The 22,942-nt window shown below is 42.1% G+C and overlaps 1 protein-coding gene across 6 annotated transcripts in view; it reads right to left on the bottom strand.

Annotated features, from left to right (window-relative positions):
- Positions 1-22,270, bottom strand: part of LOC145422068 (uncharacterized) — a 28,501-nt gene extending 6,231 nt beyond the window's left edge. Inside the window, exons 1-4 of one of the 6 annotated variants that reach the window (XM_080293369.1) lie at positions 21,809-22,270; positions 11,481-11,572; positions 3,125-3,855; positions 2,947-3,029 (exon numbers count right to left, since the gene is read on the bottom strand). In XM_080293369.1, coding sequence (XP_080149495.1) covers positions 3,806-3,855; positions 11,481-11,572; positions 21,809-22,032 — 366 coding nt within the window. In that variant the 5' untranslated portion in view covers positions 22,033-22,270 and the 3' untranslated portion in view covers positions 2,947-3,029; positions 3,125-3,805. Of the gene's footprint in view, positions 1-2,946; positions 3,856-11,480; positions 11,573-12,126; positions 13,252-14,208; positions 14,508-17,667; positions 18,213-21,808 lie in introns of those variants that run through there. The other 5 variants (XR_013903450.1, XR_013903451.1, XR_013903449.1 and 2 more) reach the window with 5 other exon arrangements.
- Positions 22,271-22,942: the final 672 nt, after the last annotated feature.

The raw sequence follows: 22,942 nt of genomic DNA, 5'->3' as shown, positions 1-22,942 counted from the left end.
TTGTCCAAGTCTACGCCCAGTCCTCTCTGAACAACCACACTGAGCTAATAATAGACGGCAGTGCTTATCAAACAGTCTCAAAACTTCATTTGCATCTTGCAAGACCCAGACAACAACCAGAGAGGCCCCACACACACACACACACACACACACACACACACACACACACACACACACACACACACACACACACACACAGAGTCATGAACCAGACAACCCCTTCACTGGCCTTGACCCATGAACTCTAGGGTCCTCTTTCACCTGCTACGACAGCATTCATGCTGCCGAGGCTGTCTCGCCGGCAGCCGACTGTTCTGCATATCTGCTCGCTAGATTCCCACGCTCCGAGCTCAGACCTCCTGCACGGAGGACAATCACACTTTAAACACGGCTGTATTCATACAGGTAATTATGGAGATCAGTATTGTATCTGTGTCTGACTGTCTGACATTTGTGGGCCTCATGCACTGTCTTCACAGCTCAGTGCATACTATGGGGGGGTGGCGAGCTTTCCTTTTCCCTTCTTCCCTCTCAAATTGATCAGTCTGACTGGCACACACACAAAAAACCCTTTGATTCAGCACAGCACGGCGATCATGTATATTTCTAATAAACGTCTGTATTCTTTCACCATAAAACTCGGTCCGCTATCTTGCAAAGCGCTGGTCTCGTGTCGCCATTCCCCTTCCCACTATCCTCTGCATCCCTCTGTTTTGCTTGTTCCCTCTTCTCCAGCACATCAAGGGTAAACTCATGACTCGCCTCGCCTTTCTTTCCTCTTCCTGACTCTTTGCCGTTTGTCATTGGCTGAAAGCAGCTCCACATTGGCTGGACAGAAACGGTGATGCAACGAACACGAGGCTCCTGTGTAGTAGGGGTGTTTACGTGTTTTTTGTGAGAAACGGGCTCTGAGCGCGCGTCTGCTGCTCTCCCACAAATAATGTGACCGCCAAACACGGACGGGCGCAACACTCTCTTCTCTCGTGTGATCATGCGAGGGAGACCTTCAAAAGACTGTGACTGAATTTGCCTCGCCGCGCAGCATATGGGCACCCTCGCCGTTCTATGCAAATGGCCGAAATGCAGACAAATCTGCACAAATGCAGACAAACTAAACTCCCCCCACCACCACCCTCCAGTGTCTCATTAATGGTTTCTCCTAAAACCAGACGCCCCCCTCATCAAATAATAACCTCTCCACTTACACCCCCGCCCCAACTCCATCTTCCCCTCCTGTGCACACCCCGCCAATCCCATCCTACAGTCTAGACCCCACAACCCTCTCCCAAACCAGACACCCCAAAATCTCCCCCACCCCAACCAACCCCAACCCACCCCCACGCCTCCTCCCTCTTCTCTCCTCAGCTCCCACGACCAGCAGACAGACCCTATGATTTGCGTGACCGCCATTTTGCTGCCCACAGTAGACCTAACTGTACTGGCGCAGCAGCAGCTGCCTTGATGGGCAAATGCAAATGCGAGCGCCGCATTGTTGCTTGAATTAACGGCCCCACCACCACTACCCCCCAACACCGAAAAACAAGACCTGCTCGATCAGATGCGACTACACAATGACGCAGTGCCGTAACTGTAATACAGAAAACGTGACATGTTCATTTACACAAAGCGGCTGTGAGGAGCTGTGCAGAATGCTATTATGCATGGTTACGGGATCAAACGCATTCTGTATCCCCCCCCCCGATTTTAGAAAAAGGTGCATTTCCAAAGTCTCAAATAGGTGCAGCTGAGGCGTCTCCCGTTTTTCATGCGATACTTCAAAGCTACAATCCGCCAGTCTTCAGGCGGCAATTTTTGTGCTGCGGCCTATTTATATTTTTCATCTGCAGCTCTTTTCTAGCAAAATCAGTCACCCCATGATTTGCTCAGTGCCATGGTAACCAGACACCCATGTGCATGAAAATGAGACTATTATGGTCTGTGTGTCTGGAGTTTGTTGGGCCTATGGATCCCTACTTAATTAGAGTCTGTGTGCATGTCTGAGCCTCTCTGTTTGCTTAATGCTTTCATCTGTGCATTATGTATGTCTGTGTGTAAAAAAAAAAAAAAAAAAAAAAAAAAACCCCAACTGCGAGTGTGCATGCGTGACAGAGCGCGATCTGATTAAACAAAGCCCCAGCTTAATCTTTTGTACAGTGTCACATTTGCATGCGAGGGAATCACATGCAAGCAACCGCACCATATGGCACAGTATGTCTAGACAGTTGATCTAGCATGGACCGAACACCTATCAAACACATTTCTGGGTGCGAATACTCGCACCTTGAAAGAAACCCCCCCCCCCAAAACCCAAAAAGAAACGGCATGGAGTACGCTTTAAAACATCACTTCGCTCCTGCTCGCTTGTCGCCAACGTGTGCCTTCGTAGGATCAATTACCAGCTCATGCCGACGACGTGATGTTCGGAGGTTATGCAAATGCAATTAGCCTTGATTTGCATTCGACGACAACAGCTAACTGACGCACAGATGGCAGACAACGGGGATGCACTCGCCATTTTTTGGCAGAGGGAAAGACTGGCAGCCATTTTGTCTGAAGCTGTGCCCATCTGGATGGAAACAACCACGCCGCATTACTGTGACGACGACAGCAGTTTGGGAGATGTGGGTGCACACTGCTGCTGCTGCTCGCAGCTCAAACACTCAAGGCCAAACATATACAGTCCATTTACACACACACACACACACGGCTCTGTGATGTAGATAAGAATTATACAGCGAGAGTACAGATTGAAAGCACGAGTGGCATCTTATAATTAAAGAAACACCTCTTTTTTTTCACAGCTGTAATCCTAAATCGGCCTCAAAGGATGCCGAGTTACCATCTCTCCCTGTCACAGGCTATTTTAGGCAATGTGTGATGTAATGACAGCACATTCAGAGTAGTTCATAGAGTGGAAAATGTGAAGTGCTAAAGAGAGATACTTGCCATTTTACCATCTCCACTACAAGGTCTCTCTGCTCTATGATCTCCAGCCCTCTTTGCTGTTCAGTCAGTTTTTTTTAAACAGTCTGAAATTGAATAATAGACATCATGGAGAAAAAAAAAAGCTCATACTTCGTGTGCCAGTATTTCTTGTTTGAACAGACACGTGTCTACAGCTCACCATAGTAACAGCAAGCCAAGCGAGTGGTAGAGAAAATAAAGATCTGTCTCTTTGTCAAATGTAAAAACTAGTTGGGGGAATAAACAACAGGCGAGTCGAGGATGGAGAATGAGTCAAAAGTAGAGCTCCCGAACTGTGTTTTTTTTTAAATTTTTTTTTTTTTTTTATCAGCCCGAGGCAGGAGGTTGGGGGGATACGTCAATCTTATGATGGAAAAAAAAGGCAAGAGAAAGGAGCATCCCTCTTGGCAGTCTTTCAACGTTCTGGGCATTGGGTATTATTTGGGGAGAAATCCCCTTCAGCAGAACCACACACACAGCCAGTGGAGATTGGGACTGAGGTCCAGTCCAAGGAGCCAGGGCTGCAGCTGAGAGAACCACACAGGACCTGTCTTTTGGAGGTCTGCAGGCCCGTAGGCCACACACTTAAAACACAGGAAACCCCACTCAGAGCTGTGAAGGTTTTCTGTTTCATATTGATTTCTCCTGCATGCCGGTAGCTCCAGAGGTGATCTGAGCCTTTGGGGACCTTCTCCATCCTTCCCGGCCCACTCACTAGCTCCCCGCCTGGGCTTCACTGGCTCTACTGGACCCCTGGATGGAGGTACAAGCCACAGGAGGAGAGGAAGAAGACAAGAGCCCATGGCAATGATGATGAGCTGCGCCGGGTCTCTGAGTTCAGTCATCCAGCAGCCTTTATCCAGCCTTCCAACCACCCACCCTTGTTTCCATCTGAAAAAGGGAAAATAGAGAGTGTTTTTCAAAATCTCACCTTTGGCATTCAGCATCCCTCTGCTCAATGCAAATGCAAATGCAAACACTAACACTTTGATTAAAAATACGTGGGAAGAAAACGCCAACTTGCTCTTTTGTAACCCGCCCCAAGGCTCCCACTGCTGTACAGAAACGAATAAAAATTCTCAACATGCTGTATGAAAGACAGAAGCATCAATTTCTGTTCGTTTTTCTAAAATGTTATGCACAAATATGAATTTTTCACGTTAAAATCATTTACATTTAACCTTAACCGTGAGGAATTATTAACAACAGTACCAATATGCATGTAGAAATATTATAAAAGTATTCTGAAACCTGTTATCATGCTAATACGCTATAATCCTTTGTGCTTCTTTGTTCTTTTCTTTAAAAAATAAGAATTGAAGGAGCCTCCCCGAGTAACCTGCACACACTGGCCCTAGTTTCTATCAGCTGAGAGACTCAGCTCGGTGTGTTCTCCTGGAAAACGATTAACACAGTTATAGCCAGTCATGGGATAGTTTGCTAGGGAATTTAAGTTTACAGTAATGTGCGTGTTTTCATCATATAATGGAAGGAGCAACGGGAGTAGCCCAGCGAGCCGGAGGAAGATTCAGACACAATGCAGCCATTGAGAGAGTTCAGACATGGGTGTTAACTCGCCATTCCTTCACACACAATAGGGGCCCCCACTACAGCCAGCATAGGGCACAATGTTGGTTCAGGGCAGCCCTCCACCCAGTGACAAAGAAAAGAGCTGCATTATCAAGATGGGAGGAGAAGGAAGGGTGAGGGGGTGCAGGAGGAGAGAGACAAACAGGAGATTGAGGGATATTTGTGTATGAGGAGGGAGGTAGATAAGCAGAGGGGAGGCCCTGCGACCCATGGCTTTGGACTTGAGGAACAAAACAGCGAGACGTCACCAACGTCAGCATCAGACGTTCCATCTATTTTCCGTCCCGCTCGCATGTTGTCAATTTTATGAGCGAGCACCGTGAAGAAGCTATTCGCGCATTTACAGTGGTGCAAAATATGATGTGGGAAAAGCAAAGACTACTAACAGATGGTTTATTCCGAATCCCATGAAACGACTTTCAAAGCATGAATTAAAGACGCCACATTAGAAATATTTGTGCTAACTGATATTTTGCAGTGTGCAATTTACTAAGGATGCCTGGTTCTGTATTTCATTTGTAGGAGAATTAATGAGGAGAAATAATAGCGTGATTCAGCCTCTGCTTCGGAGCGGTTAATATGTAGAACATATGTTCTTCTTGTTAGTTAATCGCTGTGAAGAAGAGCCTGGAAAGAAGCAGATCTGTCTTTGATCACACATATGTGGTTATGGGGTTTGTCTAGTATATTATTTAAATATAAATAATGCAATTTTTTTGGGTTCCTGTCAAAAATATGCTTGGGACATTTTCAAGAAATAGATGGAGCCATACTGAACAAACCACACATAGCCAGTACCAAGCCAGGATAGCAAGCTGTATTTTGGGGATTTGCAGACTATTATATTATATTATATTATATTATATTATATTATATTATATTATATGCTTGGTGGATCCATATTAACGTACCACAAAACTAACGCAAAAGTTCTTTAATGGTTTCGTATTATGGGCTTCTCTTATTCAGGTTTTTATTTTCTTTCCTTTTTTTAACATCTATTGGACAATAAAGTAGAGAATAAACAGGAAAGTAGGAGAGAGAGCAAGAGGGTTGACAAGCAGGAAAGCATTCAGGGTGGAACTGAAGCCAGACCTCTGCAGTCTTTTGGTATACGTGTTCAACCAAAGCCATAGAGGTGCCTCATTATTCAGGTTTTCAGTGGCATGCTCTGGTGATACATACTAACCCAGCAAACAGTTTGTGCATTCATTTTTTTAAAATAAAACACATTACTGAATAAAATGTACACTTCACTTTACATTTAACATATAACTGCAACGCCCCTCGTCTGTTTTTGCCTGGTGACCTTATTTCCACATTTCTTCCACCGTGTCCCTGTCAGACTCTTCATACAAATTTTACCAACTGGTAATAAAAGCAGCAGCATTTTTGATGCAGGCGCATTTTAACTACATCCAACTCCCCCCCCCCTTTTTTTTTTTTCATTGGATCTGAAGGACCAAATTGTTTGCCTGCTTTTGTTTGTTCCAGTGAAACTCAGAGATGAATTTGATGTACAGTATGTGCATGAAATGAAGGACATGGGAATTTATCTGCACTTTAATGGCTTCATATTTGCAGCAGAGAGCAGGAATCACATCATCTCCAACGACTTCAGCATTTTTGAAACATCTTTAGTGGTCATCCAAAGACTGTATAACAAGCATTTGCTCGTTCTGAGTTGCTTGTTATACACTCTGCATGGTTGTAAGGGAGCACTGTTTTGGGAGTGAAGCTGACAGCGTTAACAATCCGTTGGTAATGTAGGTGTAAAAGCTTTTATTCTACCTTCCTTTTCCCAGACAGGTAAAAATCTCCTGCAAAACAAAGGGGCGACTTCTGCTTAAAATGTATAAAGGAAACTATCAGTTTGACAGTGTTTAAGGCCAGCAGGCTGTATAGGTGGTGACGAGGTAGTGGGGCTGGGGGTGGAGGAGTAGTTGGAAAATGTTTATGGAGATCCTGTGTCTCTCTGGGAGCCTAATAGGATCCCATGGCTGGAGTGAGAGCTCATTGTGCCAGTGTAAAGGATTACACTGCTAAACTGGTAAAACAGGGGAAAAAGCCCAAACACTCTCTACCTCCTATGGAGAGGCAACGAACCATCCAACAATGAGAGGGGAGAGTATACTGGGAGCTGACTCATTTCATCAACAGAGAAAGCGACCCAAGGAAAGGGAAGTATCGGAGGAACTGTGACAGAGGGGGGAAAAAAGACCGGGCAGTTCATTTAGCTGTATGTACAGAAACAAAAGTGACTGCAAATGGAGGGAGGGATGACAAAAAAAACAGAAAGGAAGGGGCAGGGGGGCTGCTTGGATGACAGTTTCAGTATTCGAGGGTAAAATGGGCAAATGATGTCTGTCTTGCTTGTCTGTCTGCATCCTGAGTGACAGTTTACAATCTCTGAGGCAGCAGGCAGGCCCAGCAGGTCGGCTCTTTGGCTCCATACAATCCCTCATTTCCTAACCTATTTTTTCCTCTCTCTGCCGTCTACCCTCCACCTTCAGCTCTCGTCTGTTTCCAGCCATTTCTAATCTCCTCCACTCTGCCACCACAGCCACTACCTTCACTCTGCATATATATATATGTATGTCTATGTGTATATATATATTTTTTATTTCCACAATTTTTTAGTTGATCGCCAGTTAATTGAATCATTACGTTGACTGAGCCTTCCGTCGTTGTTTCTTTCTGACTTCACCACAAAAAGACTAATACTCTGCAACAATAATGCCCTCTCCTCTTTATGGAACTAGCTTGCAGGCTTTTTCTTGCCCTTTGACGCAAACGATGACCTGAATCAGTCCCTCACTGCACCTGCCTCACATTCATCCAGTAACTGTTTACAGACGACTTTCTTGGAGCTACGATCATGCTGAACTGGTAGATTAATTTTCAGCAAACATTTGCTTGCTTTTGGATTCTCTGCTCGCTTTAGTGTCTTATATAAATATATATTTGTTAAAAATCCCCAAAGGGTTTTTATTTTCATCGCAAAATTTGAAAGCACAGGAAATCCTCCGAACATCTGATGAGCATGATGACCCAGCATATTTCCTGCAGTTTTCATGTACAGCACACACATACAACATTATTCTCATCTCATTTGCTGTTCAAATGGAAACCACGCCGGGCACAAATGCATCATTTGCATCCTGCAACCTGCCAGGCTGACAGACTCCTCTCTCTCTCTCCTCCTTCGCTGTCTTCATCTCTTCCCTTCCTTCAAAGGCTGCTGAGGATGTATTCAAACAGCAGGATACACACTCAGCTAACAAACCTCATTAAGGGCCCATACACACTTTCTCAATGCTTACACTAGCTGTCACACATCCTCTCTCAATGCACACACTGGTGGCCACACTGACCACGACAAAGCATCTTTACAGAGCTAATTAGAAGGGTCCCCCTCTCCATTTGAAACTCATCTGAATAGGAGGGAACATGATAATGAGGAGGGGAGGACGAGATAGAGGAGGGAGGGACAGTTGGGGTGAAAAAGGAAAAAAGGGGCGAAGGAGAGAGAGGGAGAGAGGATGCATGGTAATTTATTTGCGGGGATGGTGGGCATGTTTTTTCGTGGCGTGGAATTAAAGTGAGGAGCCCGTGCAAGCAGGGGGAACCGAATTAGTGTGACACTGCTCAGAAGCAGCGACGGAGACGAACGGGGAGGGAAGTGAGTGCTGCACCATTTTGATTGGTGTGCCAGTATCTGGAGAGAGAGATAGAAAGAAGCCATGGGTGGGACCCTAGCTTCATCGGGAAGGAGGTAAAAAGAGCAGCCGCTGCCACGGACGGCATTTCAGAGAGGTTTACATGAACTCATGATCAAACTAACTGACACATGCAACACAAAATGTGGGGTAAAGAGGCACCAGATGATCACCTGAATTAAAGGGAATTATTTTCATTCCTTTTTCTGATTATAATTATTTATCTGTTATTCATCAGATAACATTTTGTATTTACTGAGGGACAAAACGTCGCATTGAGGTTAAGCTCTAAAATGATCCTCAAAAGCTGCTTCATCTCTCTGTAAACTTTTCCCCATTTGTGCTTTTTTTCCTTTTGTTTCTCTGAAGCATCTCTCTCTTTGTGCGTGTGTGTGCAGACAATGCCAAGTTGACAGTTAAGGTCTCAGATCAAGTTTGTCTCTGGAGCCTGTGTGAGTGGACATATCAGAAGCTGCACAAGAGCTCTATCAGAGCTTTCCATCATAGTAAATAAAATAAAAAAAGCTTTTTAAAAATATTAGAATTAAACTACTCGAAAACAAACAACGCTCAAACAAGATCACAATGTGAGTATGAAGGGAAAGAAATCCAGGCTCCCTTCAATGCTCAGCAGAATTTTAAGTTCAAGTTGAAGTTATGACCTAATTGTTCTCTCATCAAGGCCCAGTGGCCCCTTGATGGGAGTGCAAAGCATTCTGGGAGAATAGCAGGTGTCCCCGTGTCGCAGAGCTTCCCAGACAGCTTGTTAATTTGCACAACTTTTGCAAATTAACAAGCTCTCTGCTGTATGTGTGTGTGCATGCGTGTGCATGTATGTGTGTATATATTAGCGATGGGACTTGACCCTAGCGAGCTGCGGCAGTGTTTCGCGTCTTGCTGGGCGTGGGAAAAAGACGGGACCCCTTTTCACAGCTGCCTGGCCGAGGCCTGGGCTGCTGGGGGCCCCTTGTACCCCCCTTCACACACACACACATACACACCCTGGTTCCCCCTTGTTCAAGATCCCCCCCAACTCTCTCTCACACACACACACACACACACACACACACACACACACACACACACACACACACACACACACCAACCCTTCTCCTCCTTCTATCCCATTCAGGCTCCAGCCTACTGGCTTTCAAAAGCAGGACCCCCTTCCCAGCCCTTCATAAATACATCTCATTATTCAAGCCCTAGTTTGCATAGGGATTCCAAAGAGATCTCCACTCTGCTCGCGAGGCCTGAAGCCTCTCAGCCTTTTGGACCGCACAAGTGCAAATTTCGACTTAGTAATCTCCCTGTGTTAATATTTGTTTTAAAACGATGTGCGCACACTTTCAAAATTCTTTCACCAACATTGAAACGCATATTTTTTCCCTTTCTTTCTTTTTTTCTTTTCTTTTTCTTTTTAGTTTTTGCATCCGACTTAAAATTTCTAATTTGTCTCAGAAATTATGGAAAAATCTGTAGAAACTAAAGCCAGTGAAAAGAGAGTTTAGCATGACTATTAGCAAGTGCTTGTCTGTGTTCCATCTGCCACGGGCTATTGTACAGTACTACACACACACACACACACACACACACACACACACACACACACACACACACACACACACACACACACACACACACACACACACACACACTTCAGACCCTGTACAATACCACCCCCCACCCCCATTCACCATTCACTGCAATGCATTACTGCAGAGATTTATCTCCCATCAGCCTGTATAATACTGAGGTTATAATTTACATCCACTTTAGAAAACAGCAGCACAGGCCGCTCCTTGCATATGCTAATGTAAAGCTTGGGAAAATCTGGGCGATTCAAAGAACTCCATCCTAAATTTGAATAACTGAGCTTTCCATTGAGCTTCAAGGTTGTGGAACCACGAAGATTTGACCTTGCTAACAATATGTACTTACCGTTTAATTCCTTATTCTCGACTATTTAAGAGGGAATTGGAGGGAACGCTCTGACGGCCTTAAAGCCAGGAATGTTTCTGTTTCCATCTTGCTCCAATAACTGCAATTATATCATTTTTTTTTTTTGGTTATGTTTCTCAGCAGCCTTAAAATGATCTATTTTTTCAATAATCTTTAACCTTATGAGTCACTCTACAGTTTTCACTTAATGCTGCTGCTAAAACCGAATTATGCATATGCTATAGCTTTATGCTGATCGATGCTTTGCTCCCAGCAATCAGAGATTTTTGGATGAAGGGGAGGGTGGCTCATCAAGGCATTAGGGGCAAAAAGGACAGAGCCACCCAAACACTCTTTCCACATGAGCAGGTCCAAACCTTGGGTGAGCCCTACGCCTCCGCTCTCCTAACGGGATAAAGAACCGCAGCAAAGATTACACGGCAACCTCCCCTGCACCTACCACACACTCCACCTGACAAATAGGATCATAGTGTTTAAAGGGATAAAACGCTGAATGTATGAGAATGAAAAGAGAGTTGTGAGTGCGTGCATGCGTGTGTGTCTAAGTGTGAGAATGATGGAGGGGAAAGGGGGGAGGAGGGGGTGATATACGACGTAAAAAATGTTAATACTTCAAAGGAAGAAAAGAAATGATGGAATTCAACATGGAGGTCCTACTTCACTCGCTTAGATCGGGCCATTTGCACTCTCTCATAGCTGCAGGCCACAGTCTACGGCTGTTACAACCTGTATGCATATTCCTGCATATATGTGAAAGGTATAAAACTGACATTTACACAAAATAAAAATGGCAGTAAATGTGTCTCCTAATGCCCCTTTTGCTTTGAAAGGGTTTATGAGAATTACAGCAACACACTTAAAAAATCACATTTGATACTAAATAATAAAAATAATATATATATTTTTAAGTATTTCAAAATTCAGGCTTAGTCTGTGTCTCTTTCTGGCTTTTTCACACCCACACACAGCCCACTATGGTCACACAGCTCAACAAAATATGGACAACAATCAACCACCAGCAAAGCTCCATCGCTGGCTGATGAATCTAGATGCAAAACTTTCTGAAAGCCTCCAGCATCTTCTGGTTTGACCTCTTGGATTCACTCTTAAAGCTACCCAAGCTGCATAAGACAAAAAGATGCACGCTTGCTTCTGCGCTTCGCAACCCTGTCGTGGGTTGTTACCGATATGGAAGCAAACAACGTCGGCGTTCATCATGCACGTCTTCCTATTTTGTGTATTCACCTGCAGGCTGATTGCTGCTCCTCATCTTGTCTGGTGGCAGCTTGACTTCATTGTGAGGTGATAAATAAGGGGCTGAAATTCCCGGCATTTTTCTTCAAAGATAAAAGAAAGGAAAATCAGTTAGCAGTGATTTAGAGGCAGTGGATGAAAACACGAGGCAGGAGAAGAAAGGAATGCATTGTGTTTGTTAACCATACAGCTAAGATCAATCTCTAAAACTTGTTTACTTCCTTGTATTTTTCCTCTGTGCACTTTACATTATTTTGCCTCGTTGCAAGGTTAAATCTATTTTGTGCTGCGCATACTGTAAACTATAAATGTAAGATGTCATGGACAAGTTACACAAAGTATTTCTAGTGAAGGAACTATACCACAAAGCAAAGCTATGCATGATGTTTTATCAGCACTGCATCACAGTTGCTAAGCTACGGAAATGCAGAATGAGACATAAAAAATAGCGCATAAAATAACAGGAGAGTAGGTTAGAAATTTTTAAAGAACATCACAGAAAGACTCATATGACATATTAATCCCTTTTTTGGGCATAAATGGAGAACATGGAGGTCAAATCGTGTATACTTCCTCAACCAGGCAAATGTCAACAACCCAGATGCACAAACATGGACACACACACACACACACATACCATTTGAGCTGTCTTGTCTAACGGCGCACATCAAATATTGTCAGTCATGGTCTAAATAGAGCATGCAGGGACTTCAGGGATATTCAGTCATCTCTGAGGCTTGCTGATTCTGCTCTAAGAATAGATCAAACTCTGAGCCGATGTCCTATTTAGTTCTTATCTAACAGGCGAACACAAAAATAATCCACCCTGCGAAACACAGATTCAAACATATCTGCCTCATCTAACTTGGATTTGAGTCGAAAGCCTGTTCAAAATACACTGAAGAGGGCCGGGTACAGCCCAGTCTCTGAATGACTGATGCGGCGGGATGTTGATGTGTTGCACCTGCAGGTTCTGGTTGGGTAGCAAAGAACCAAACAACCCACAGTTATGTGATGGAAAAACACCGATAGCAGGTAGCACACAGCAGTTCAGTCCTGCACTTTCTCCCAAGTACTCCACTAGCTGGGCTTCATCTTGCACACCGAGTGGTGTGCATGTACATCCAATTATACATCACACTCCTAATGTCAAGTTAATTACAGCCATGGGACATCACTTAGGCTACACTGCTCATACAGGAAATACACTTGGAGTATTAGAGGAGTCAGAGAGTCTGCAGGATGCAGCTCTGCAGGATAAATTCACACTGTGTAATTATGCCTTGAAATGCAGGCTACAGCAACTTCTGGGCCTACAACACATTGCCATAACTAACATGTGAGATCTCAGAAAGCGATCTGATGCTGCTGGTGCTGCCAACACCGTCACGTGAGCTCTGGATTGGCCAATCATGTGAAGCCTTTAACTATTTCTGTCTCACCCCTCAAGATATTACTGTTTTAACACCCACACAGTTGTGACAACTACACACTAGCATGCGGTGTGGATTTGGAGAACGATTTCTCCACATGCGTGTCTCCCTCGTGCCTCAAAGTTGAACGAAACGCTGATATATTGATGCCCAACAGGCCCCTGCATCACCGCGATACCCACGCCACGAGCCCCCCCCCTAAAAAAAATACAGAAGCAACATTCACGCCCTCGCAAGCTCCAGAGAGCCAGCAGCTCTGCACAAGAGGTGGAATGCCACAGCTACAATCACGCAGGTGCTGTTTTCCACCCGCCCCTTCCACCACTCCTCCTCAGCGGCGGCAGCCGCGGCGGTCAGCCTCCCTCAGCATCCGTCCCTCCCGCTTCCTCCTGCTGTTGCCCGCCCCGGCATCGTTTCCTCCTCCTCCTCCTCCTCCTCCATGCCGAGCGAGAGGACCCCGCGGCTCCGAAGTGCTCGGCGTCAGTTCGTACTTTCGGTTCTCTAGCTTTATGAAATTAAAACTCATACAGCTAGATAACCAAAGACACAAACTAACCCGTCGTCTCTTAAAGGGGCCGCCTCTCCGACACACGGGAGAAAACAGAGGGCAGAAAGAGAGAGAGGGGGGGCAGAGAGAGAGAGAGAGAGAGAGAGAGAGAGAGAGAGAGCCTGCTTGTGGTCTCATTGGACTGAGAGATCCTCACACACACTCACACTCTGAGTGAGAGAGAGAAAGAAAGGAAGATGCTCAACATATCAGAAATATTCATGAATTTATTTATTAGGATTTAGAGGAGAAACACGGTTAAAACACGACTTTAACACAAACGCTCACTTCTACACACACACGGTGACTGACAGCTTAGCAGGCTGTAGGCCTGATAGATCTTTAACCTTAACTATGCCCACAGTCAAGTATCACCACAAGTTGGTTAGATACTCAACCAGCGTTTTGTTTCGCACAGTATCTTAAGCCCATGCAGCAGTGATATGCACACAGCTTATTTCTTCATCCACTCCCATTTACCAAACAATGTATTTTTTTAATGAGTTTGAGCACCTTTGTTGTGCACACTGTCACACGCATGGGCCCTTTAACGTAAACCTTAACAAACGGTTTTCTATTGTAGTGTCACAGCTTCAGTTTATATTTCTGCAAACACGCTGACAGCGTCAGAATCATTGCGATGGATGAAGGCACACAGAAGCAAGTTAAAGACGCAAACACACACGGCACCTCAAGTTATAATCAGTTACACCAGTCACAAAGCCAGCATCCTACTTACTTGCACACCAGGCTAACTCCACTCCACCAGTCCATATCCTCCAAATATTTCAAATTCCACCCTGGGGTTTTAATTCACCTGTGCGTCTAGGTTTAATCGCATCCGAGAGGAAATAGCGCAAAAGCTCGGATACTCGAGACTACAGAGTGTCCACCCTCCTTCTCTCCCTGTCTCTTTGTGGATTTTGCAAAGGACCGACACGATGTCCTCTCCCTCACACGTGCAGGCTGCGACTGACAAGTGCGGAGAGCCCACGGTGTGCAGAGGGGATAAACTCCGCCTCAGAGAGAAAGAGCGAGAGAGGGAGAGAGAGAGGGAGAGAGGGCGCGAATCCGAAATTATTAAAGCCAAATTAGAAATGAATGCAGGTGCGTGTCAATCAGGAGCTGATTCCTCCAATTATACTCATTATCCATGGGCGTAAAATAGAGAGACGAACGCATCAATTATTTCTAAGAGCAAGATGCAGATGGAGCTGCATGGGTCAAACCTGACCTTTCACAGGCTGTATTTTTGAGAACTCAATTATAGATGTTTAAAACTTCCCCGTATTCATAATTTAATGTGTGGAGAAAAAATAAGGAGAGGACTGCTTCCCTCCCCTTTTCTTTTGAGCTTTATAATTCGGTTCGGGGAGCGTAATGGGAGCACAAACTTCCTAAATTCATTTACTCCTTACGACTATTCTGGAAGGTTTAAAGCTTGATTTGAGCTGTTAATTCATATAATCAGTCAGGAACAAAAGATAACTCGCAAAAACACAACTGATTTGGTGTCAGGGAAAGTGACTCGGTAAGATGCAAGGTGTTAATCCAAATGCTAGTTGTGTGTCCAGTTAGGCTTCCTCTGCTGTGCGCATTAAATAGCACACCACACACGTGATTATACATTTTATTGTATGGCAGCAGTTGGGAAATAAACCCAATTAGTCGTCGTACAGTCTCGTTACTGTATCATGTGACCTGATGGTGAGTGCAAACATTTTTATTACGTTATTATGACACAGTTCGGTCAGTGCGCACACCAACAGTAACATGTTAGAGGATTTAAACGAGACTCCACAGAGTTAAGAAAATGTTACAATACAATCTCTTGTTTTATTTCAAGACTATAGAAGCTCGCTGTTGAGGCACCGAGCAGAGGAATTCAGGGGTTTTTTGTACTGGCTGCAGAAAGAAAAAGGGTTCACGCCGAGCTAAATCCTGATAGTATTCAGGCTTATCGAGTGCGATATATTATGATGTGAGTGATACCCGGGCTGTGGAGATGAGATAGCGAGAACGATAAGAATCACGCCCTTTGAAAGAAGAAGCCAATGGCAGAGACAAGACCCGGATAGCAACTTGTAATATAACCCAAAGTTTGAAAGGATATTTAAAAAGCTGCTGGAATCAGTGTGTGTCTGTGTGTGTGTGTGTGTGTGTGTGTGTGTGTGTGTGTGTGTGTGTGTGTGAGAGAGAGAGAGAGAGAGAGAGAGAGAGACATGCATTGCTTGTGTTGTGGGGACCCAAATCATAAAGACTTGTCGTTCTTATGTAGGGACAAAAATCAAGTCCCCATGACGCAAATAAGGTGAACCCGTATCTTAAGGTTAAAGTGAAGGTCAGGGTTACGCATGTAGTAGGTGAGGCTAGTTAAAAAGTTAATGCAAGTCATTGTAATGTCCTCTGAAGACATGGATATAGGGATGCACGTGTGTGTGTGTGTGTGTGTGTGTGTGTGTGTGTGTGTGTGTGTGTGTGTGTGTGTGTGTGTGTGTGTGTGTGTGTGTGTAAACCAATAAAAGAGCAGGGAGCTACAGTCCAGGTTTTCAAACGAAGCTTGCATCAGATAGCAGTTACACAGGCCTATCTGATTATTGCGCATGGGCAATCTGTTAGTATCATGGAGGTGCAGCTCTGCTGTCAGGCTGCAGCACAGGTCGGACTTTACTGTATGAATCCTATTCTACTCTGCATCATTTATAAATAGATCTAATCGTGGCCTCCGTTATAATGCATCCGAGCTTGTGCAGCACATAGTGCATTGGCGCGGTTAAAAACAAAAATCAAAACACGAGAAAGCCTGCATACAAAGCACATTTACAAATATTCTTTCAACATTAGAATGAGCACGGTCATCATTGCACCTGAGCATGCGTGACCAAGTCCTGGAGGACACGTGCTTCCCAACATCAGTTGCACCTGCTTGTAAAATATGTAACCTCCACTTCTGGCACCCATAAAGAAAAATATGAGATAACGTGTGTGTTGGAAAGCATCACACTCGATCACACAATCACCAATGTCAAAAACTGTTAAAAATAAAATAAAAATATCAGAATATGTAGGTCTTGATATCACCTGTTTGTTTTCCACGGTTAAAGAAATAATAATAGTAATATTATTAAAACCTTTTAATGGTGACGGATCTACTTAAAACAGCTGCCAAATAATTTAAAATGTTTTTGGTTAAAAAGAAACATTTTTTTTTACATTCTAGTTTTAATGTTCACAAACGTCACCCACGGTCACAATTCCTGCTCTGAACATTTGAACAATATGTTGAAAGGTGTGTGTGTGTGTGTGTGTGTGTGTGTGTGTGCCTGGAAAGATTTTCCCACAAACAAGTGACAGGGAAAATTTGCCCCCACTCCCACCGCCCCCACCTCCCATCTCAAAAAAGAAAAAAAAAGAAAGAAAGAAAAAAAGAGAGAGAAAAAGAAGTCAACATCAAGTTCAACAACGTGCCGGAGAGAAATTTACATGACAATCAGGTCTGGGATCCTCCAAGTCTCCCCCTCTCCCTCCAGCCCCGCACAACAGAGTCTGGCGTCAGCCCCGCTACACTTTCCCAGGCTCACAACAATATCTCCCTGCTGAACTCTGCACTGCAGCGCTGCCTGGGGCCTCCACCTCCTCCCCAACCTCCTCCTCCCTCCCTACTACCACATGAATACTTCTTACATGAGCACATGGCAGCGGAGACCCTCATTAAATATTCCGGAGTTTGCGTTAACTTTGAAGCGAGCGAGCTGAGGTTCATCCCTGCACGATGGGAGCAAAATGTCCAATCTTTAAAGATTAATTTACAGTAAATATTAGGTGATCGGGAGGCCTTATTGTGCATTATTAGTATTTTTGGACTATATAAGTCAGTTGATGCTAATATAAAATCTCAATCACAGTTCTCTTATAAATTTAGATAATTAAGCAAAATTAAATTTTAGACGGATAAAGAAAAAAAATAGAATAATATGTAACTCGGTGCTTTTGAAATAAAAAAAAAATATCTGGTAACACACACACACACACACACACACACACACACACACACACACACACACACAGATATGTATTTTTCTTGTGGAAGTGAAAGCAACACACTGAAAAGGAGAATTAAAGACATTTCCAGTGAAGCACAAAATAACGTCCACCACGCTGCACCTGCATCACTGTCAAAATATAAAAGGCTACTTACAAATCACTTGAACGCAATCCAACACTTACATCCACATAGATCGGCTGCATTTAAAAAAAGAAAAGAAAAAACCTTTTCGGGAGCAATAATTCGCCGCAGAAATGCACTCATTCAAATAATCTGGGCTCCACATTTACATACGTACATATATAAATATATCGCCCACTTTCTGCCAGCACCATAACTACAAACTGCAAATCTTATGTCTTTTAGCTGCTACATAAACGGATGACTTCCTGACATGTTATGCAGGGAAAAAAAAAATCCTCTCTTACCGGATAAAGCGGGTCAGACACGAGTGTAAGAGCTGCGGCTGCAGACAGCGAGAGAGGCGAAAGGAGGGAGGGTGATAATGAGGAAGAGGAGGAGGAGGGAATACAGCCGGCCCAGAGCCTATCAAATTTGTCAAACAGAGGCCTATAATATATATCTATATATTAATTTATTATTGGTGGGGGGGAATAAACGAGAAAATAAAAGCGCTCCAAATCAGGTTACTGATTGATTTATCTTGAAATAGAAATCAGGATCACATCCAGAAAATAACTGCAATTAAAAGTGTGATGATGAGGATGTTTTGAATAAGCAGGGTGATGTAAAGCATCGGTACACGTCAGTGTGGCTAAACAACCACCGGTTTAGAAGCTGGGCTGAACGTATTTTCCTGCATAGAAGATATATCTATATATCTATATCTCTCTATATATATCTATATAGATATCTATATAGATATATGAAACAGAAGCCTAATTAATTGTGTGTGTTTCCCTCTCTTTGTTCTAACGGTTTGATTTTTGTTGTATACGGCTGAAAAAGGACACTCCACTCTTAGACTGGGCTGAGTCTAGATCTAGTTTTTAGTCTCTCCATCATGTGCATTTACAATATTATACCGTGAAAGAGTGGATGGTTATGCAAAACCTCTTAAAACATAAAGGACCATTGTTGTCGCTTTGTTTTATAGTGGTAAATGACTGAAACAGATTGTATCCAGCGATAAGGTTAAAGCAGGAAAATAAATCCAAAGCACTGTATGATGTAGTTAATCTTTACAAAAATGCATTCTGGGTATTCAAGTGTTTCCAGCCTGTTTATGATGGAGCTATAACAGCCACGGATGCGCTCTCCTTTGGAATAATGAATTTTTATTAGCTGCTACTCACCAACTCTAACTGACTGTAGCTTGTGAATTTTAACCTTCTGGATCTTAAAATGCGAACGACATGCTGCAGGCTCGTGTTTAGAAGGCACATGTGTACAGCAAAGCAGCTTAAAGTGAAAACGCAAAGACTGCAGGACGAAACAGCGACACACTTTGGCGAGAAACGAGACGATCGCCTCGTGAAAATGTGTCCACAGTCCACGACCAGTTTTTGTTGGGTTTTATTAGAATATTGATCGAATGTGTGAAGCCTGTCCGTGTGCGCTTCTTGAAACATAGAAATAGATAAAAGGGAAAGCAAGAGAGAAACATAAAGCTTGTTTTTTTAGCTGAAGACTCAACCTACATATTCAAATGAAAAGAAGACAAAAATATATTCAGATTGAATTTAATTGCTAAAAATCTACATTTTGAATTTTAAAAAAATGAATATTTTAATTGTAGAAAAAGTTGCAGACTGCTGACGTGGTGAAAACAACGCTTGTAGGAAATAAAACATACAGCTAAAACTGTCTTTGCATAATATTTCCTTTGTAAACTGCAGTTACAACAAATTATTTTATTAGATGTAATTTCATATAGTAGCATTAAAGAATGCTCAATAATCGTAATTTTACCTTTTCAGATAAGTAAACGTGATGAAAGTCAAAGTGAAAAATGCTAAAATGCTAAGTTAAAGTTAAAGGGTTAAAGTGTCTCACTCTGTAAATGTTCCACTTCTTCTTCTACTACTACTACTACTATTATTATTATTATTATTATTATTATTATTATTATTGTTAATATGTATTTATTTCTCCTTTATTCGTCATACAGTTATGTAGAAAGTGTAAATATTTATATTGATTCTTTATGGGATTATTTACAGAAAACAGTGTGTGTTTGAATTCAATGATGTTTCAGATTATTGAACTGAAACTGCTTCAGCAGTTCTTTTTAAATTTTGAAGCTATCATCACTGAAGTTCACATTTATTAAAGATAAATGCCAACATTCACCTGTCAGCTTCTAAAGATCACTATTTGTTACTGAATGTTGGACCATCAGTGCCAACATGCATGAAAGCTTTCCTTTATGCCATATTTTGAGATTAGGCAATGAAAAAACAACCCCCCCCCCCCCCCCCCCCCCCAAAAAAAAACAAAAAACCCCAAAACAAACAAACAACAAAAACACATTAAACTAATGTGACATAACACCCATACAAAGTGTTGTGGGTATAAAGTGTGTAGTTAAAAAATAACAGTATTTTTGTCAGTTTGCAGATGAATTCATAAAAAGTCTCTAAATAATATAAATGATTTTAATTACGTGTGTTTGAATTGTTTAGTTGTGTTAAAAAACATGTTTGGGCTCAGTGTGTTTCTGGTATAAATGGCCACCATGCATGTGTGCTGTTCTTGCTTTGCTATTACACCTTATTATGCACTTTATTTCTGATAATGTTATCTAACAGAGCGATAATTTTATTTTTTTAGTGCAAAATCAAAGAGTGTCACTCAGTGTGCGACATGTGTACTTCTCCATGTTTGTTCACACCAAAATCCTGAACTAATTTTTTACAAAACTCTTAAAGTTTTCTGCACATTTATAAAGATGCAGAATTATTATCCACAGATTCTAAAATAGTTTTTGATTTCGTTATGTATGTTATGGCTGTAACTTTGAAGTAAAACACGCAGAAATTATTTATTTGTTATGCATTTTCATTTTTGTGAGGTCAGTACAGGATTTATTTTAAACTGCAATTAACCATAATAGCATATGAATTTCATTAAATAAATAATAAGAATTATTATCTCAATGGTATTTTTGTAGATTACATGTTTTCCACTTTGTTGCATTTTGAATTTAATGTCTGAATACAAACAGCAATGACTGATGGTGCGAATACATTAAAAAAAGTTTCATTTCTTTGTGTTATTTAGGTTTATGCTTCTTCTGTAAAGCCTGTGTGAGCTGTGTTGGTGTTAGTGTTGCATGCTATTGCTCACAGGCCTCATATTAGACTGAACCAAGTACCCATCAAAAGACTCAACTCAGTGATGCAGCAGGCCCTGTAGGGGAAGATTTCATGTTTGAATTTAATAGATAAACCTTATTTCGAAAAAATCAGCAAATGTTTTTTTTTCTTTTTTGTGTCTTTTTTTCTTTTTATATAATGTCCTATTTGTTCATTTGTTATGGAGTGGATTATAGAACAATAAAATGCAATGATAACAAAACAGCAGTGTGATTAGTGCATTTTGAGGTTAAGATGTGCTTTCAGATACAAGACATCAAATCCATTATTGCAAATTAAGTAAAAAAAATGGGCAAAAGTAAATGAAATGCAATTTAAAGCAATTAAAACAATATAATCTATAACACACAAATTAATCAATTATTCGTTGTGAAATGATAATATGACGTAATACATTAAGAAAATAGATTAAAACTCCTTTAAATATAAAAATCAGTGTATTGTCAGTTGTGCTGTAAATACGCCTTTTTCCATAAGAAGACCAGCCAATAGGAAACTACAGTTATTAAAGAGCCTGTTTAATAACTAAAGAGACCTTTATCATATGAATATGTCAGAGACAGTTTATTCACATGGTTAAAAAAAAGCTATTAGAGAAAAATAGTTCATATTTGTTTATTTTAACAGTCCAAGCTTCTTTCATATCTTCTCTCGAAAACGCAGTCAAGTTATTAATAACGTTTAAGCAAAGCTGAGACACAATCACACTTTTACAGGGGGCTAAAAAGTTGCCCATCTTCCGCAAGTCCGCAAGCAGCGGAAATATGCGCCACTTACAGCAGTTTATGTAGGACGTTAAACAAGTCTAAATTCAGCTTCAAAGGTGTTAAAACTGCTCGCAGTGAAAATATACTCCGGCCTCTGTCGCAGTTTTCATTAACACGAGAGAGCCGTGGATGTAAAGGCTTAGCGCAGGCTGTGTAAACGTGTGTATAAACCAGTAATAAAGTTCTTACCTCAGCAGGCTCCTGCAGAGACCTGTTAATTCCTCCTCTGCCTGGCGTGAAAGAGGGACCGCCAGCCTGAGCCCTCGTGCCTTAATTTGAAGCAGGCTGGGTTTTATGATAATCAGCGCTGACACCGACCTGCGCGCCATGAATAGAGGAGGGCACCCTCGAGCCTGCGTTCCCACGAGCCGCATTCCTGCGGTCAAGTTCAAGCTCAAAGCGCGAGCCACCATTACTATGCGAGGCGTGCCGCGTGGCTAATTCCAAAAAGGCGCGCACTGCTCGCCGTGGGAGAGTTCGTCACCTTGTATTCAAATGCAGCAGCAGATAGACGGATAGGCCCACTGAGAGGTTGTGGGCTACACTCTGAAATACACCAACGGGGCTTCTGCTGGCTTTACTTTCACCAAAAGCTTTAATAAATAAACAAAAAGCACACAAACTCAATCTCCAAATATCCTGCAGTTAAACAAAACAAACAAAAAAGGAATACAACTTACTTTCAATAATTATAATGATGTAAGTGTCCTTTAAAAATAAATATCTCAGTGTGAAGATTTACTATTTTTTTAATTTTTATTTTTTATACACTCCGTTTTCTGTTGAGAAACTTTCAGGTTCAGTGATCTGAGTGAGCCCAAATAGAAAAAATAGTCATCAAATGACTTATCAAAATCTCTAAAGCCTAACAGCTGGTGTATTTTATTAGACTATAAGTGTGGTAAAAAACAAAAGTGTAAAAAAAATGTAGCATCAACATTTAACTGAAATTCCCAAATGAAAAAGAAATGATTCAGCGTCTACACGTGATCACAGATCAGCACAAATCAGCATCAACATTACAACCCCATATCAGATTATGAGTTAAAATGTATATCTTTGTTATCTTTGGGGGCAGTTTATATTTATATATATGAAAAAATAGTAATCTACAGAAACACAATCTGAGGAAATCTAAATGAGACAGAGATTTTGGTGCAGAAATTGTGATTGTGTAACAGTGACGTGTCAGTGGATATGAAACATTTCTGAAGGGCAGATTTACTAAAACAGAAGTTTATGTTCACATTTATCAGAAACACGCAGCCCGCGCTTTCATTTAAACCTTTCTTCTCTTATACTTTCACAGCTTGCATTTTCAGT

Source organism: Astatotilapia calliptera, chromosome 18 (genome assembly GCF_964374335.1).
Source record: "Astatotilapia calliptera chromosome 18, fAstCal68.1, whole genome shotgun sequence".
NCBI lineage: Eukaryota > Metazoa > Chordata > Actinopteri > Cichliformes > Cichlidae > Astatotilapia > Astatotilapia calliptera.
Note: the sequence above shows the minus strand (reverse complement) of the source record. Positions and strands in the feature narration are given on the sequence as shown.